The sequence below is a fragment of the Vombatus ursinus genome, unplaced genomic scaffold (genome assembly GCF_900497805.2).
Source record: "Vombatus ursinus unplaced genomic scaffold, bare-nosed wombat genome assembly UNPS02014847.1, whole genome shotgun sequence".
Taxonomy (NCBI): Eukaryota; Metazoa; Chordata; class Mammalia; order Diprotodontia; family Vombatidae; genus Vombatus; species Vombatus ursinus.
The window spans coordinates 11,230,387-11,243,908 of NW_020954625.1; the positions used below are offsets into that span (position 1 = coordinate 11,230,387).

At 41.8% G+C, this 13,522-nt stretch overlaps 1 protein-coding gene across 2 annotated transcripts in view; it reads right to left on the reverse strand.

Moving 5' to 3' along the window:
* REEP3 (receptor accessory protein 3) overlaps positions 1-13,522 on the reverse strand; it is a 98,368-nt gene that overhangs the window by 50,439 nt on the left and 34,407 nt on the right. For both annotated transcript variants that reach the window (XM_027840626.1, XM_027840625.1), the window contains exon 2: positions 10,174-10,246. In XM_027840626.1, the coding sequence (XP_027696427.1) occupies positions 10,174-10,246 (73 nt within the window). The remainder of the gene's footprint in view (positions 1-10,173; positions 10,247-13,522) is intronic.

Sequence of the window (13,522 nt, forward strand, 5' to 3'; positions counted from 1 at the left end):
GAGTGTTCGAGGGCATCACCATCTATAGGGAACATTCATTTCCATTTGGATGCTGAGTCGACATTCTCCACAAGAAAGAACACTTTCGGCAAGTATGTAATCTCCTTTGCTTGACACTGGTAATCAGAAGATTGTTAACAAAATTATAGTTGTGGCTGTATTTATAAGGGAATCTTGTGGGATCTTAAGATATTTGAGGAAGACTTGCTTAACCAGTCTCAGATGTCTTCTCATTTTTGTCAAGGATACTCTTAATATGTACGTAAATTATTCTCACAAATCTTTTGAAGAGATAAGAAAGCGAATGGTCAAAAAGTGACATACGTGGTGGCCAAAAAGTTGAATACTATCCTAGGCTACATTAGAAAAGCGTATGATCCAAAATGGGAGAAGTGACAAACCACTTCTATTCTGTTTTACAAATCTTAAAGTTCTATATACGTGTTACTATTTTGATTTATTCTGCTTGGCCCCAGAAGGCAGAACTATAAGGCCCAATTAAAGGTGCAGAAAGGCAGATTTTGGCTCAATGTAAAAAACCCCTTCCTAATAATTGGAGTTATCCCAAAGTGGAACTGGGGGCCTAGGGAGGGAGTGGCAGAGGTGGGTAGGTGGGTAGGTGGGGAGGCCCTCATCACTAGAGGGCTTCAAGCAAAGGCTGCAGGCTGACCATTTACTCATCAGTTAGGTAACAAATACACTCTAAAAGGAAGGCTTGGTTTGGGATAGATGAATGGTCCTTTCCAACACCGAGATTCTGTGTTTTCCTAGCCCTACTTAGAATCACAAAATGTTAAGCCTTGGAGGGTATGCGATAGGCCATCGGGTTCCTCATTTTTTAACCTTCAATGGGTCTGGATCCTAGACAAGCATACAAGTTAGAATTCTGTGTGTTCCAGGTAGGTGAGCTATTACAATCTAGCAATTATTCTCTATTAGGTAACAAATGATCGTCTCCAAGAGGCTTGGACTAAAATTGATCTCAACACAAAAAAAACAATGGTATACAAATATAACCGTCTTTCTGGAGAACAAAGTTTGTTCCTGACCACTTACCACACATTGCATCCCAACTTGGTTAAGGCTCGCCATTCTGGACCCTCTCTCTATGGGACCCTACCCTATGTAGTTAAGTGCCTTGCTCAGGGCCAGGATGTGTCAAGACGCAGCTCCCTACCTACTGCGCCACACTGCCTTTTCATAACATGAACCTTCAAATTCGGTTAGAAATTGTTTCTACCTTGACCTATGCCAGACTCATTCCATTTCTTTGGGACTTGGGAGGTCTACATGATCTGCAATGTCCTCACCCTGATTCTTTTGTTGACTAAATGCTATGCAATCTTTAAAAACCAGCTCAAATTTGAACTCTTCCAGGAAACTTCTTCGGGTTTCAGCAAGGTTAATCTCTACCCCACCTGTTCTAAAATTCTGAACGCATTTATGGTTTATACCAGACAGCTTAATAACAAATATTTCCTTGAGGGCATGGGTTTTGTGTCTCCATTAGTGCTTGGTATATGTAAAAATTCTTAGACCTTCTTGAGAGAAAAAGGTGAAAAGAGATGAGGTAATATGAGACGCAAATGGAACAATCACAAAAATGACTAAACTGGAAAGAAGACCAATTCTAGATTGTTACTCATGAAAAAGCGACTTAATTCTGAGTAAAACAAATTACGGAAAGTCCTCATATGGAAAAAGGTTTGGCATATTGTATCAAATTACTTAGTGTGTACCACAAAGAAAAGAAAGCCATTAAAATCTCCACCCTTACTAAACCCATGTTAAGGGGGATCCTGGGAATAGCTGCAAATGGATTACATAGGCAAATTACTCTGAACACACAAATATGCCAATAGCTGCTTGTTGCTGTAAATTAATCTTCCTCTCAAGTCAAGGCCTTCCCCCCTCACAACAACCAATGCAAAATGCCGTGACGGTTTTGTTCCAAAAATTATATGGCTTTTTTTGTTTGTTTGTTGGCACACACAGATACTGGCTGTGGTAAGAGTGGCAGCTGCTGGCCAGGTTAGGCTGACCTATCTCCAACCATCCCTAATTTCTTCTTGTGTTGAAATGTAAGCTCCAAACTATTAAGATTGCTTGGGAGAAAGTAATTCATTGATTTCATCCGGTGGGCAGACAGGACACCTATCATTCTAATGACCCTCATGAGTCTCAACAGATAGCACACTGGCATGTGGCTCTGGGAGATTTTATTTAGATGAAGACTGCTCTATTTTAGACTCACAAATTCATGGTAATTTTGCCCTGAACAAGAATGTCTGCAGGATAAATGAGTATCTTGCTGCTCAACAATGACTGCTTATCTGACTCTCCTCCATACTCAGTGAAACGGGTCTGCCCCGACGCTCCACTTCTCTCACCCCACTCAGGCTAGAACCTTTCCAACTCAGATTCAGGTCCTCACTAGCACCTTAGATTCTTGCTCCTTAGTGCCTATTATGAAATCCTAGAATGTTGGTGCTAGAAGAGGGCCTTCAGGATTATCCAGTACAGGGGTTCTTAACCTGGGGTCTATGAACTGGTCTTTTAAAATAAGACATTTTGATAACTGTATTTCAATAAAATGGGTTGCCTTTGTAATCCAGCATATTTTATTTTATGTCTTAAAAACATGATTCTGAGAAAGGGTTCATCAGCTTCACCAGTGACTGCCAAAGGGGCCCAAGACACAAAGAAGGTTAAGAAACCATGATAACATGAAGGTCACATTGAGCCTGGAGAAGGCCTTTGGAGGACTGATAGAATTGCAGTCCAGAATTTGGAAGGCAGTCAGATTTTGAAGCGGATTCGATTCGATCTGCTTAGCTGCAGAGGCAGAGGCAGGACTGGGTGGAAGGAAGTTGCAGAGGCGCACTGGTGCTCAATGGTAAAACAAACGACGACGCACAGATGAAGAACAAAAACGCCTGTGTTTTGCTGTCATCTGGCTAGTTAGTGGTACAGCCAAGGCAAGAAGCCATGTCTTCTAGACCAAAGTGTTCTTTCCATACCTGCTACAAAACACTGCACTACTCATAGGCTTCTTTTTTCTCCCTGTATTAACACTGCAGACAGTTCCACGAATCTCTCGGGCAATAAAACAATAGTCTCAGCCCGCTTCATCGTTCAGAAGAACTTCATTTTGAACTTTACAGACATTCACCCATCGTTCACTGTTCTCTTGCTGATTCAGGATTCCCACTCTCACACCTACCTTGGCTCACCCAAGCCTACGGACTCCCTGAGCTTCCAAGCCCATCATCAGGCACGTGGCATCGCCGCAGCACACACCCTCCTCTTCATCTGACTGTTTTACTGAGGGGCTCCAGGACAGCTTGAGAACCAACTCGGGCTCCACCCTCTGCACCTCTGGATACTGGTTTTCTCTAGTCACTCCATTCTTCTTCAGAGGAATAGGCAGCCCCTGAAGCATCTTGAAAGTGAATGCCATAAACCTGACTGGGCCTCAGCTCCCTTTGCCCTCTCTCAGCACCTTCACTATTTCCAGGCTTCTTCCTTATGTTTACAGAATGGAAGTGGGATGAAGGTGGGAGGGCAAGTGAAGGTAAAGTGGGGAGGAAAGGGATAGAATAGCCCCCCCCCCCAAAAAGGGAGTAACTAAAGCATCCTTTTTAAAAAAAAATGTAGAGAACAGAAGAAAAAAAAAGCCCAGAAGAGAAACAGACAAGTAGGAAAGTTCTGAAAGCTACAGGTTGAATTTATTACCTTTAACACCATTTATATAATGCTTTAAGGTTTGAAAAACACTTTATATATGTTATCTCATTAGTTCTCACAAGAACCCTGGGAGGTCAGTGCTACGATTTCCCCTATTTTGCAGATGAAGAAACTGAGGCTCAATGAGATTAAGGGATTTGCCTTTGGTCATATAGTTAAAAAACAGGGTTAAGTGACTTGCCCAGGGTCATACAGCTAGCAAATGTCTGAGGCTAGATTTGAACCTAGGTATTCCTGCTGGGCTGGAGTCAGGAAAACCAAGTTCAAGGCCAGCCTCAGACACTTGCTAGCTGTGTGACTTTGGGCAAGTCACTTCACCCCGTTTGCCTTAGTTCCTCATCTCTAAAATGAGGCAGAGAAAGAAATGGCATCTTTGCCAAGAAAACCCCAAATGGGGTCATGAAGATTTGGATATGACTGAAACAGGTAAACTACCTAACTGCTTTGTAAAAAGAAAGCCTCTCAGATTTAGTCTTTACATGTCCCAAATGATGGAAATTCCTGAATGGATATTCTCAAGATTTTGGTTTTACTTTTCGGCTTAAAACTATTAATCCCCTCAAAGGTACCTGCAGTGTGAGCTACCATATAAATGAAAATCTGTTCTTGCCTCTCCCCTTCCTAGATTTAAAAGACTTCAAATCTTTATCAAACAACAAAGGATTTTTTTTTTGGGTGGGGAGCATCCAGGGCTGGCATACTAGACACATCCATAAATTTTCATATCAGGCAAGCTCTCAATCTAGAATAAGATGACAGTTAAAAGCAGGAGGTCAATGAGCTCGGCTCACTTCCTTAATGAACAATCCTTACTCTTTAAAATATTTTTTCCTTTTCATCACTAGGAAAAATTCTGAGGCATTGGTCATTGTTTTAATGTAAGTGCTTCTCTTAAGAACTCTGGCTCCCTAGAAAAATAGCAGGAAATTATACATACTTATTTGGAAATAAACACTCTATCTATTGTTTGAGCTGGAAAAAATCATAGGCTGAAAAGATATCCCCAAACTCTATGAATACTCATGTCGGTTTCTGTTTGAGATCTGTAACCTTTAAGACCTCCTGCAGGCTGCATCTGCCATCCTGCACAGGAAATGACTCCCCAGGAAAGCTCCGTTTTCAAGAGTCATGGAAAAAGACTGGAAAGCAGCCAGAGTGGACATACTTCCAGCCTTTCTACTTCATCCCTCCAGCTATTTTCTCAGGTGCCTGCAGCCTTCAAGGGCAAAGTGGCAGTATGGGTGGGGGCGAGGAAATGAACTGGAAAAAAGTATGCTGGGAAAAGACCCTTTTCTAAAAGACCAATCACTGTTCATTTGCAATTCAGTGGCCCTAAGTTCAAAGCCTTCTAATGCAAAGAGGCAGAGCTCTTGGATGAGAGCATGCACGTGATCTGCTGGATGCTGGCCGGGGTGTGCCTCTTCTCTCCCACATTACTCTCAGGGCTTCTCCTCTCTACTGTCCTTTCGCATTCAGTCTCTTTCTTTCCCCCACCCCTCCTTCTAGTCTATTCTTCCACAAACATGCTCATTACTCCATCCTAACACAGAGCTCCTCACTGACTCCCATCACCCTTCTCTTGGTGGACGACTCAAAAGAGCATCTGGTCACCAGCCTTAAAGCCGAAAGGGCCCTTAGGAATCACGTTTCCTAACTCCAAGAAGGTGAGTCAGCTGTTCAGGGTCATCGAGATAAAGGAACAGGGCTAGCATTGGAAAGCAGGTCTGTCCCACCCCCTCTTCTCTTCACATCTCCACTGAAATGACTGTCCCTAGGGATTCACCTCCCACAATCAGTCAACCTTTGGAATGTGACTTCACTTGTTATCCTCATTGTCTCTCCATGGAGTTTGCCATGGGTTGCTGTCTCTTCTGAAATTCCTTCTTCCTCCGTTTCTGCCTTTCTGGTGCCCATCATTTTTTCTTATTGTTTGTCCTCCCCCACCTCCACCACTGCACACGCCTTCTAAGTGGTTCTCCCAGCCTCCAGTCTCTCTGTCTTGTCCCATGTTCTGCCTTGGTGGTCTCATCTACACTTCTTTATAGTTCTCCTTGATCTTGATTCTACTATGTTCTAGGCGGGCAGCTAGGTACCATAGTGGATACGGCACTAGTCACAAAGGCCTGCATTCAAATCTGGCCTCAGACATTTACTCGTTGTGTGACCCTGGGCAAATCATTGAACCTCTGCCTGCCTCAGTTTCCTCATCTGTAAAATGGGAATAATAACAGCATCCACATCCTAGGGTTGTTGTGAGGTTCAGATATCTATAAAGAACTCTGCAAACCTTAAAGCCCTCTATAAATGCTAGTGATGGTAGTGATGATGACGATGACAACGTTAGATGTTGGGGGATGCAAAGACAAAAACAGTTCATGTCCTCAAGTACCTTATGTTTGATCAGGTGAAACAATGTTCAGCTATTTAAGGGAAGAGAAGATAAATACAAAGTGACTTTTTGTTTGGGGCGGGGCTAGGTAATGCTTCCTATGGGAGGCAGTAGCTGAGCTCAGGATGCTAAGAGGCGGGGGTAAGGAGCTCTTAGTGATGGAGTTGGGATCTAGACCCCAGAAAGGAAAAACCCTGGACTTTCCCACATGGCCAAATCTCTGGCGTTAGCCTGAGGCTACAATCCCCATCAACTGGCCTTTCATTGTGGCTACACCCAATCTCCCAATTCTATTACCCTTAACCTAGCCCAGCCTAGCCCCCTCTATGGCTCCTCGCCATTTCCCACACTTAATCCCAGCTAGGCTCCAGTGTCCAGGTCCCAGGAGTCCTAGTCACCTCAGTTTACTGTCCACTCCCATTCAGATCCACTCCTAGATCCCTCCCACAGTCTTTCTGTACATAAGGTCCATCTTGTCTCTATTAAGATGCTTAGATTCTTATAATCTAGCCACTGCTGGGATTCTTATAATCTACCCACCACTGGGACTCTTATAATCTAGCCACGGCTCAGATTCTTAAAATCTAGCTAATAGTTTACTAATGTTTAGACTCCTTAAGAGTCTGCCCAGTATGACGGATGTTCTAATAAATCTTGCCTTTGACTGAAAGAAGGCTTGGGTCCAATTCTTTTAGGCAGGACCAGCGTGTTGTGATATTGGGGTCCCAGGACACTTGAACCTCTAAACCGCATCACTAGTACAGGGGACAAACTGTGAAAAGGTACAAGGATGGGTGATGGAATGCTGTGCAGCAGGTACAGCAAGGGGGTCAGTTGAGCTGGAATTTGAGATTGTATGAAGGGCAGCACCCTTTAGGATGCCTAGAAAAAGAGGGCTTGAAATACCAGAGAGGAGTTGTACTGGACCATAGAACTACCAAGAAACCACTGGAGCTTGTGCAGGGAATGATCTGGCCAGATTTATTCCTTGGGCCTCTCACTTCAACAGCTGTGTGTGTGGTGAACTGGACAGACTGACTGTAACATAGGCACTGAGATTACCTTCCTAGGGACAGGGTCCAAGAATCAGACTGAACTGAGAGACATGCATGCTCACCGGGTCAACAGCCACCTTCTCAAGCAAGGCCTTAAGAAGCCCAGCTCCCAAGTCTGACGAGGCATTTAACACACAACAAACAAACAGAAAACCTCAGCCTAGACAAAGCACCCCCACCTAATAAATAAGACCTGAATGAGTAGAACTGAGTTCACTCAGGTTTAATCCCTGTGTACTACCTAGCAGAACTCTTACTAAGATTTCTCTGGAGACTATTCACATACCACAAAGAGAACATTTCTCCCCTCAGAGCCATCACACACACACGGTCAGATGCTTTGCTTACCTAGTTTTCACTGCTCCAAGGAAGGGCTCTAAACTCCCTATTCTAGTAATAGGTTTTTTTTTTTTTAAGGTAGCATTATTCTTCTCATTTTATAGAATAAAGTTCAGAAAGACTTTAAAAAACAAATACACAAGAAGTTACTGATCCGGGATCACAGTGTCTGAGGAATTATTTGTAAAGATTTAGCTTTATTTTTTTTTCCAGTTAAGCATTTATCTCTCCCCCCTTCCCCATTAAAAGACAAACAACTCTTGTAACAAATATATGTAGTCAAGCAAAATCAAATTCCCACATTGGCCATATTCAAAAATATGTCTTATTCTGTACCAGAAGCCCATTACCTCACTGTCAGAGAGAGGGTTGGCATCACACTGTATCTTCAGGCCTTGGCCATTACAGTTTGTTATTGCACTGAACAGAGTTCTCAAGACTTTCAACATTGTTTTTCTCTTTAACGTTGTTATTACTGTGTAAGTTGTTCACTGGTTTTGCTCACTTCACTTTGTATCAGTTCATATATGTCTTCCCAGGCTTCATAATCTGGCCCCTTGTTACCTACCTATCTTTCTGGTCTCCTGGCATTTTCTCCTTCCTCATGTTTGCCTCCTGGGCACCTTGGCTTCTCTTCTAGTCTCGGCTAGAATCCCACCTTCTAGAAGAGGACTTCCCAGATCCCCCTTAACACTAGTGCTTCCCTGATTTCCTTTCTAGAGTTTAATTGTAGAGTTAGATGTTTGCATGCTGTCTCCTCCATTAGACTGTGTGTGTACTCCTACAGAGCAAGGACTGTTTTTCACCTTTTATGATATTACCAATTCTTACCCTGGTGCTTAAAACAGAAGGCACTTACTAAAGACTTCTTGACTTGACTTCTCTGAACCTTTCATACCATTATTTCCTTCAAAATCAGGCAATAATATTCCATTATTTTCATGTGTTATGATTTGCTTAGCTATTCCCCAATAGATGGGTAACTCCTTAGTTTCAAGGTTTTTGGTACCAGAACTATTTTTGTATATATGGGCTCTGTTCTGAGGTAAAATTCTAAAACAGGTCTCCCTGATTCCTCTAATTAATCAAATAAAGCTCCATCTCTTTTCCTGACACCTAATCAATTATCAATCAGTTGTCTTGCCTATAATTTTGTTTGTACCTCCCTTACTACATTTATTTTTTGCCCTGAATTATTATTATTTATGTATTTGTCTAACTCCAATCACTAGCCTGTAAGTACTTGAGGGAAAGGCTTCTCTCATTAATTTCTGCATCTTGCATATTATTTCCTATATTGCCCTGCACATAGTAGGTACTTAATTACATATTTGTTCAATTGATTGATGTTTCATATTCAATCAAAGAATGTATCTCTTAGCAATAATTACATATGGACATTTTAAACTAGAAACTTGTTATTCAACTTGATCAGCCACTAGACTGGCTCCAATTAATTATCAACCAGACCTGCCCCAAATGGCTACTAGCCAAATCAAATCCACCTCAAACTACTGCCTTCATCATCTCTCAATTAGCAAAATAGATGGTCTTTTTTTTTAGTCCCCATCCTTCTTATCCTCTATGCAGCTGGTGACATTCTTGGCACTGAACCCTCCCTGGATATTCTCTCCTTTCTGGGTTTTCCTAAAACAACTCTTGATTTTTCTGGACCTGTCTGGCTACTCCTCATTTTTCCTTGCTGGATCATTACTCATACCCTGTGTGCAACTGCCAGTGAACCCCAAGGCTCTGAGATCCAAGGCACCTGCCTTCTTCCTCTTTCAGAGATCGCATCATTTCCCATGGATTCAATTACAACAATTCAGAGGGCTCCCAGATCTCTATATCCCTCCCCAGTCTCTCTCCTGAGCTGTAGCCCTATATTACCAAGTGCCTGTTGGGCATTCACATGAGAAGTCCCTTATTCATCTCAAACCCAACATATTCCAAACGTAACTCACTATATTCTTCCTTTTTACCACAAGTGGTTCTTAATTTTTTTCTACTAGATTTGTAACTTTTTAAAATCAAGAGTTAGCATCTAAAGAAAGCTTAGAGTCTGTATTAAATACAAGACACAAATGTTTGGGGTCTGACTTGACCTGTCATATCTAGATTTTCCCCAAGATTTATCCCCCATTTTCATAAGATGGAGAATATTCTCAAAATAATATGAGTTATATCTACTTGAAATATTCAACCAATAACTTTTCTTCTTTAACTTGAAAAAAATGTTCCTTATAAGAGAAACAGAATTGTTTAAACTGAAAAGAAAAATTGGTTTTTGACTGATGTATGTCTGTGTATGAAGTGACAGAAAACTACTACTCTTAAATGACACACTGCCCTCTTAGTTACTAGTCAGGATACCGCATGGGAAACATGACTCCAGGACCTCCTCATGAAAAGCAGATAGCCTTGGCTGCCTCCAGGCTGGGCCAGACTCTAGAGGCTCAACGACAGGCTGACGGTGCAACCCCAGCCTCCTCAGCAGAGGGCTGGCCACAACAGCTCCAGAGGCGCCACCAAAGGCACTAGCATCTTGGGCAGTGGGTGTGCATCTCACATCAATGACCCCATCATTTGGGATGCCTTAAGAAGAGTCATTATTAACAAACAAAATGAAGAAAGCGGACTTACGTATTCCTTGACGTTTTTTGTTTTCACAGCTTTGTATGAATAATAAGCAGGATACAATATTCCAAAAATCAACCTGGTAAAAAGCAAAAGGTATGAAAAACTAGTTAAGTTTTTTCAATGACAAAACACTTTAATATATTAATAAATTAATAAATGTAATATAAAAGACATGAAAAAATTTCATTTTGACATGAAAAATATGTAATCGATTGCATCTGTCATTGCAAATCAGCTTGTGTCTTCTAAAAGTTGAGGCAAATTTGTTACTTATGACCTTGTTATTTTAAGTATCAGTCTTATTGAACTCCCTTGTGTCCTGTCACACAAACTAGACCTGTCAGGATTAACATCTCAATGTTTCAGGGACTGTTTTTAATTGTATTTTTGCCTGACAGCTAACTAGACAATGTGGGTTATGGTGTAGGGGTAAGACTCCAGGACAAAAGTATGCTTTTGTTTTCTCTTTATTTTGGAGGCAATGGGGGTTAAGTGACTTGCCCAGGGTCACACAACTAGCTAGGGTCTGAGGCTGGATTTGAACTCAGGTCCTCCTGACTCCAGGGCCAGTACTCTATCCACTGTGCCACCAAGCTGCTCTCCAACAAAACTATGTTTTAAAATCTGTAGTGGAAACCCATGATTCCCCTCTGTACCAAGGCCATCCCTTTCTAACCCCTCTACATGGCGTTCTGTACACTCTCTGGTCATCCTTTCTAAGTTCCTCCAAAATCTCGCTTTCTCAGAATAGTTTGGCTTTTTTTTTTTTTAAATCATGATGTATAAAACTTTGAATCCACTGATTATCAAACCATTATCTTCTTCTATACAGCATTTAACCAGGTTCTAACGGGCAGATGCATGGCACAATAGATAGAGCACTGGGCCTAGCATCAGGAAGAACTGAGTTCAAATCTGGTCCTAGACACTTACTAGCTGTGTAACTCTGGGCAAGTCACTTAATTTCTGTTTGCCTCAGTGTCCTCAATTAGAAAATGAGGCTAGGCTCAGATTCTTAAAATCTAGCCAATAGCTCACTAATGTTCAGACTCCTTAACAATCTGCCCAATATGGTAGATGTTCTAATAAACCTGGGTACACCTTCCGCAGCACAGAGGACAAGGACAGATGCCCCATCCAGAAGCGTATGCCCAATTCTGTCAGTTCTCTTAGTGCTAGGGAATTAGGAAAACTGCAGGTGCTTTTTGGTTCCCTGAGGCTTACTTGCTCCCTTCTCTCTATATCCCTGAATTCTCTTTCATGGAGGTCACAGGAAACAGTTAGAACAGGTAAAAACATCTTAGCAGATTCTGGAGGTTTTGTGATCATTAAGGAGTTTTGAAATACCTCCTTACAACCCTGGTCACTCCCTTCTCACACTCTTTTCCCTTGAGTCAAGAGGGTATCTGTTAATCCCTGTCATAGGAGAAGAGAGTTTAACACCACTCCCCCCCACTCTGAATTGGCCCTCTACAACATGGGCCCCACTGGCAATGGCCTTGGGCCCTGGAGCAACCTTTGCCTGGAAGCATCACTCAGGTCAGCACATCCTGCTCAAGGTAAAGAAGCTAGCCTCTGAACTTGGGTAAGTATGCTCTTTTAAAGTTGTAGTTTTAACTGTTAATGAGATGTTGATTCTCTATGTAAAACGCAGTTAACAAAATTGAAGTCACCTGATTGGTAATGGGTTTGTTTCAAGTTTCAAATTGGTGAACTTTTTGTATCAGTTAGGTCAAGCAACTTTTCATAACTCGGTTACCGCTAAAGTAATTTGGCTATTGTTGGTTATTGTTTTAATGTGTAAACTTGCCAAAAAGCTTGTTTGGGTTTTGACTTGTTGAGAATTTGCAAGTATATATAAATGATCTTTAACGATTGGCTTTTTACACCAGGACAAATTTAAATTTAAGATATAAATCCTGGAAAAGTTTTTCCCAAGCTGTGATTAGTGAATCTTGCTGTTTGAGGTAAAAGCTCATGGGATTTTATTTTGAGTTCTCTGATGGATCAAAATAATCCATCGATAATTAATAATCCACCATCTGAGAGAAATACCACAAGCTACTCAGAGAGAATGTGATACTGGTAGGAAGTCAGTACCAGGAAAAGCTGAGAGGACAGTTTTAGCCTCAGTCTAAGAATGGATCCTCCTGGCTCAGTTTCCCCATTATGTTCCTTTGAAAAGGAATGTTACCCACCTAGCTATTCCCAAGTCTGGCTATGAGATGGATTTGATACTGCATGGTTGGAAAACTGATGTTTTATCCTGTCATATCTGGGCCCTGCAGTCTTTTCTGTCAGATTTGTATCTTCCAGACTACAGGCCATCCACCTACAAAAACCAACAAACAGTGGGTACCAGCCAATGTCCCCCTATCGTTCCCTGGATGTAGCCTGTGTTGGGTTCCAGTCAACCTTCTCTTTGGGACACCTTCAAGGCAAGGACAGCTCTATGTCCCTTGCCAGCAGGAAGCAATTTCGGAAGCCAAGGCCTTCGCCCCTTACCCCAAAAGAATTTGGGATCCATTTGTTTGAGGAGGGAATTATGGGGTTGAGATCTGGACCCCAGAAAACAAAAACCTTGGACTTTCCCACATGGCCAAATCTCTGGCAGATTATAGCCCCTGAGGCTGTAATCCTAACTGCTGGCCTTTCATTATCACCTATGCCCAATCTCCCAATTCTGTTACCTAGCCCTCCTTTGTCTATTACTTCCAGATGGCCCCTGGCCACTTCCCACCTTAATCCTAGTTAGGCTCCATTCTCCCCTGGCCACGTGGTCCAGGTCCCAGGCATTCTACTACTTCCCAGTCCCTGCAGACTACTTGACCACTCCTAGATCCCTTCCACAGTCTTCCTGTATATAAGGTCCATCTTGTCTCCATTAAGGTGCTCAGATTCTTAAAATCTAGCCACTGCTCAGTTCTTATAATCTAGCCAATAGCTCACCAATGTTCAGACTCCTTAAGAGTCTACCCAATATGGTGGATATTTTAATAAAACTTGTCTCTGGCTGAAAAAAAAGAAAAGAAAATGAGGCTAATAATAGCAACTCCCTCCCAGGATTATTTAAGGATCAAATGAGATAATAATTTTAAAGTGCTCAGCACAAGGCCTAACACATAGTAGGCATTATATAAATGTTAGTTATTATAATTATTGACGTAAAACGATATATAGATCACTACAAGTATTTGTTAATGGAGGCTACTAGTAATATAGATGACTCAAAATACATTTTCATTTGGATTAAAATTTATTATTTTTTTTTAGCAGAACTGCCTTCCTCAATACATTTTGCTTAAAATATCAAAATCACCTTGTATCCCCTGAGCACCTACTAAAGGAAGAG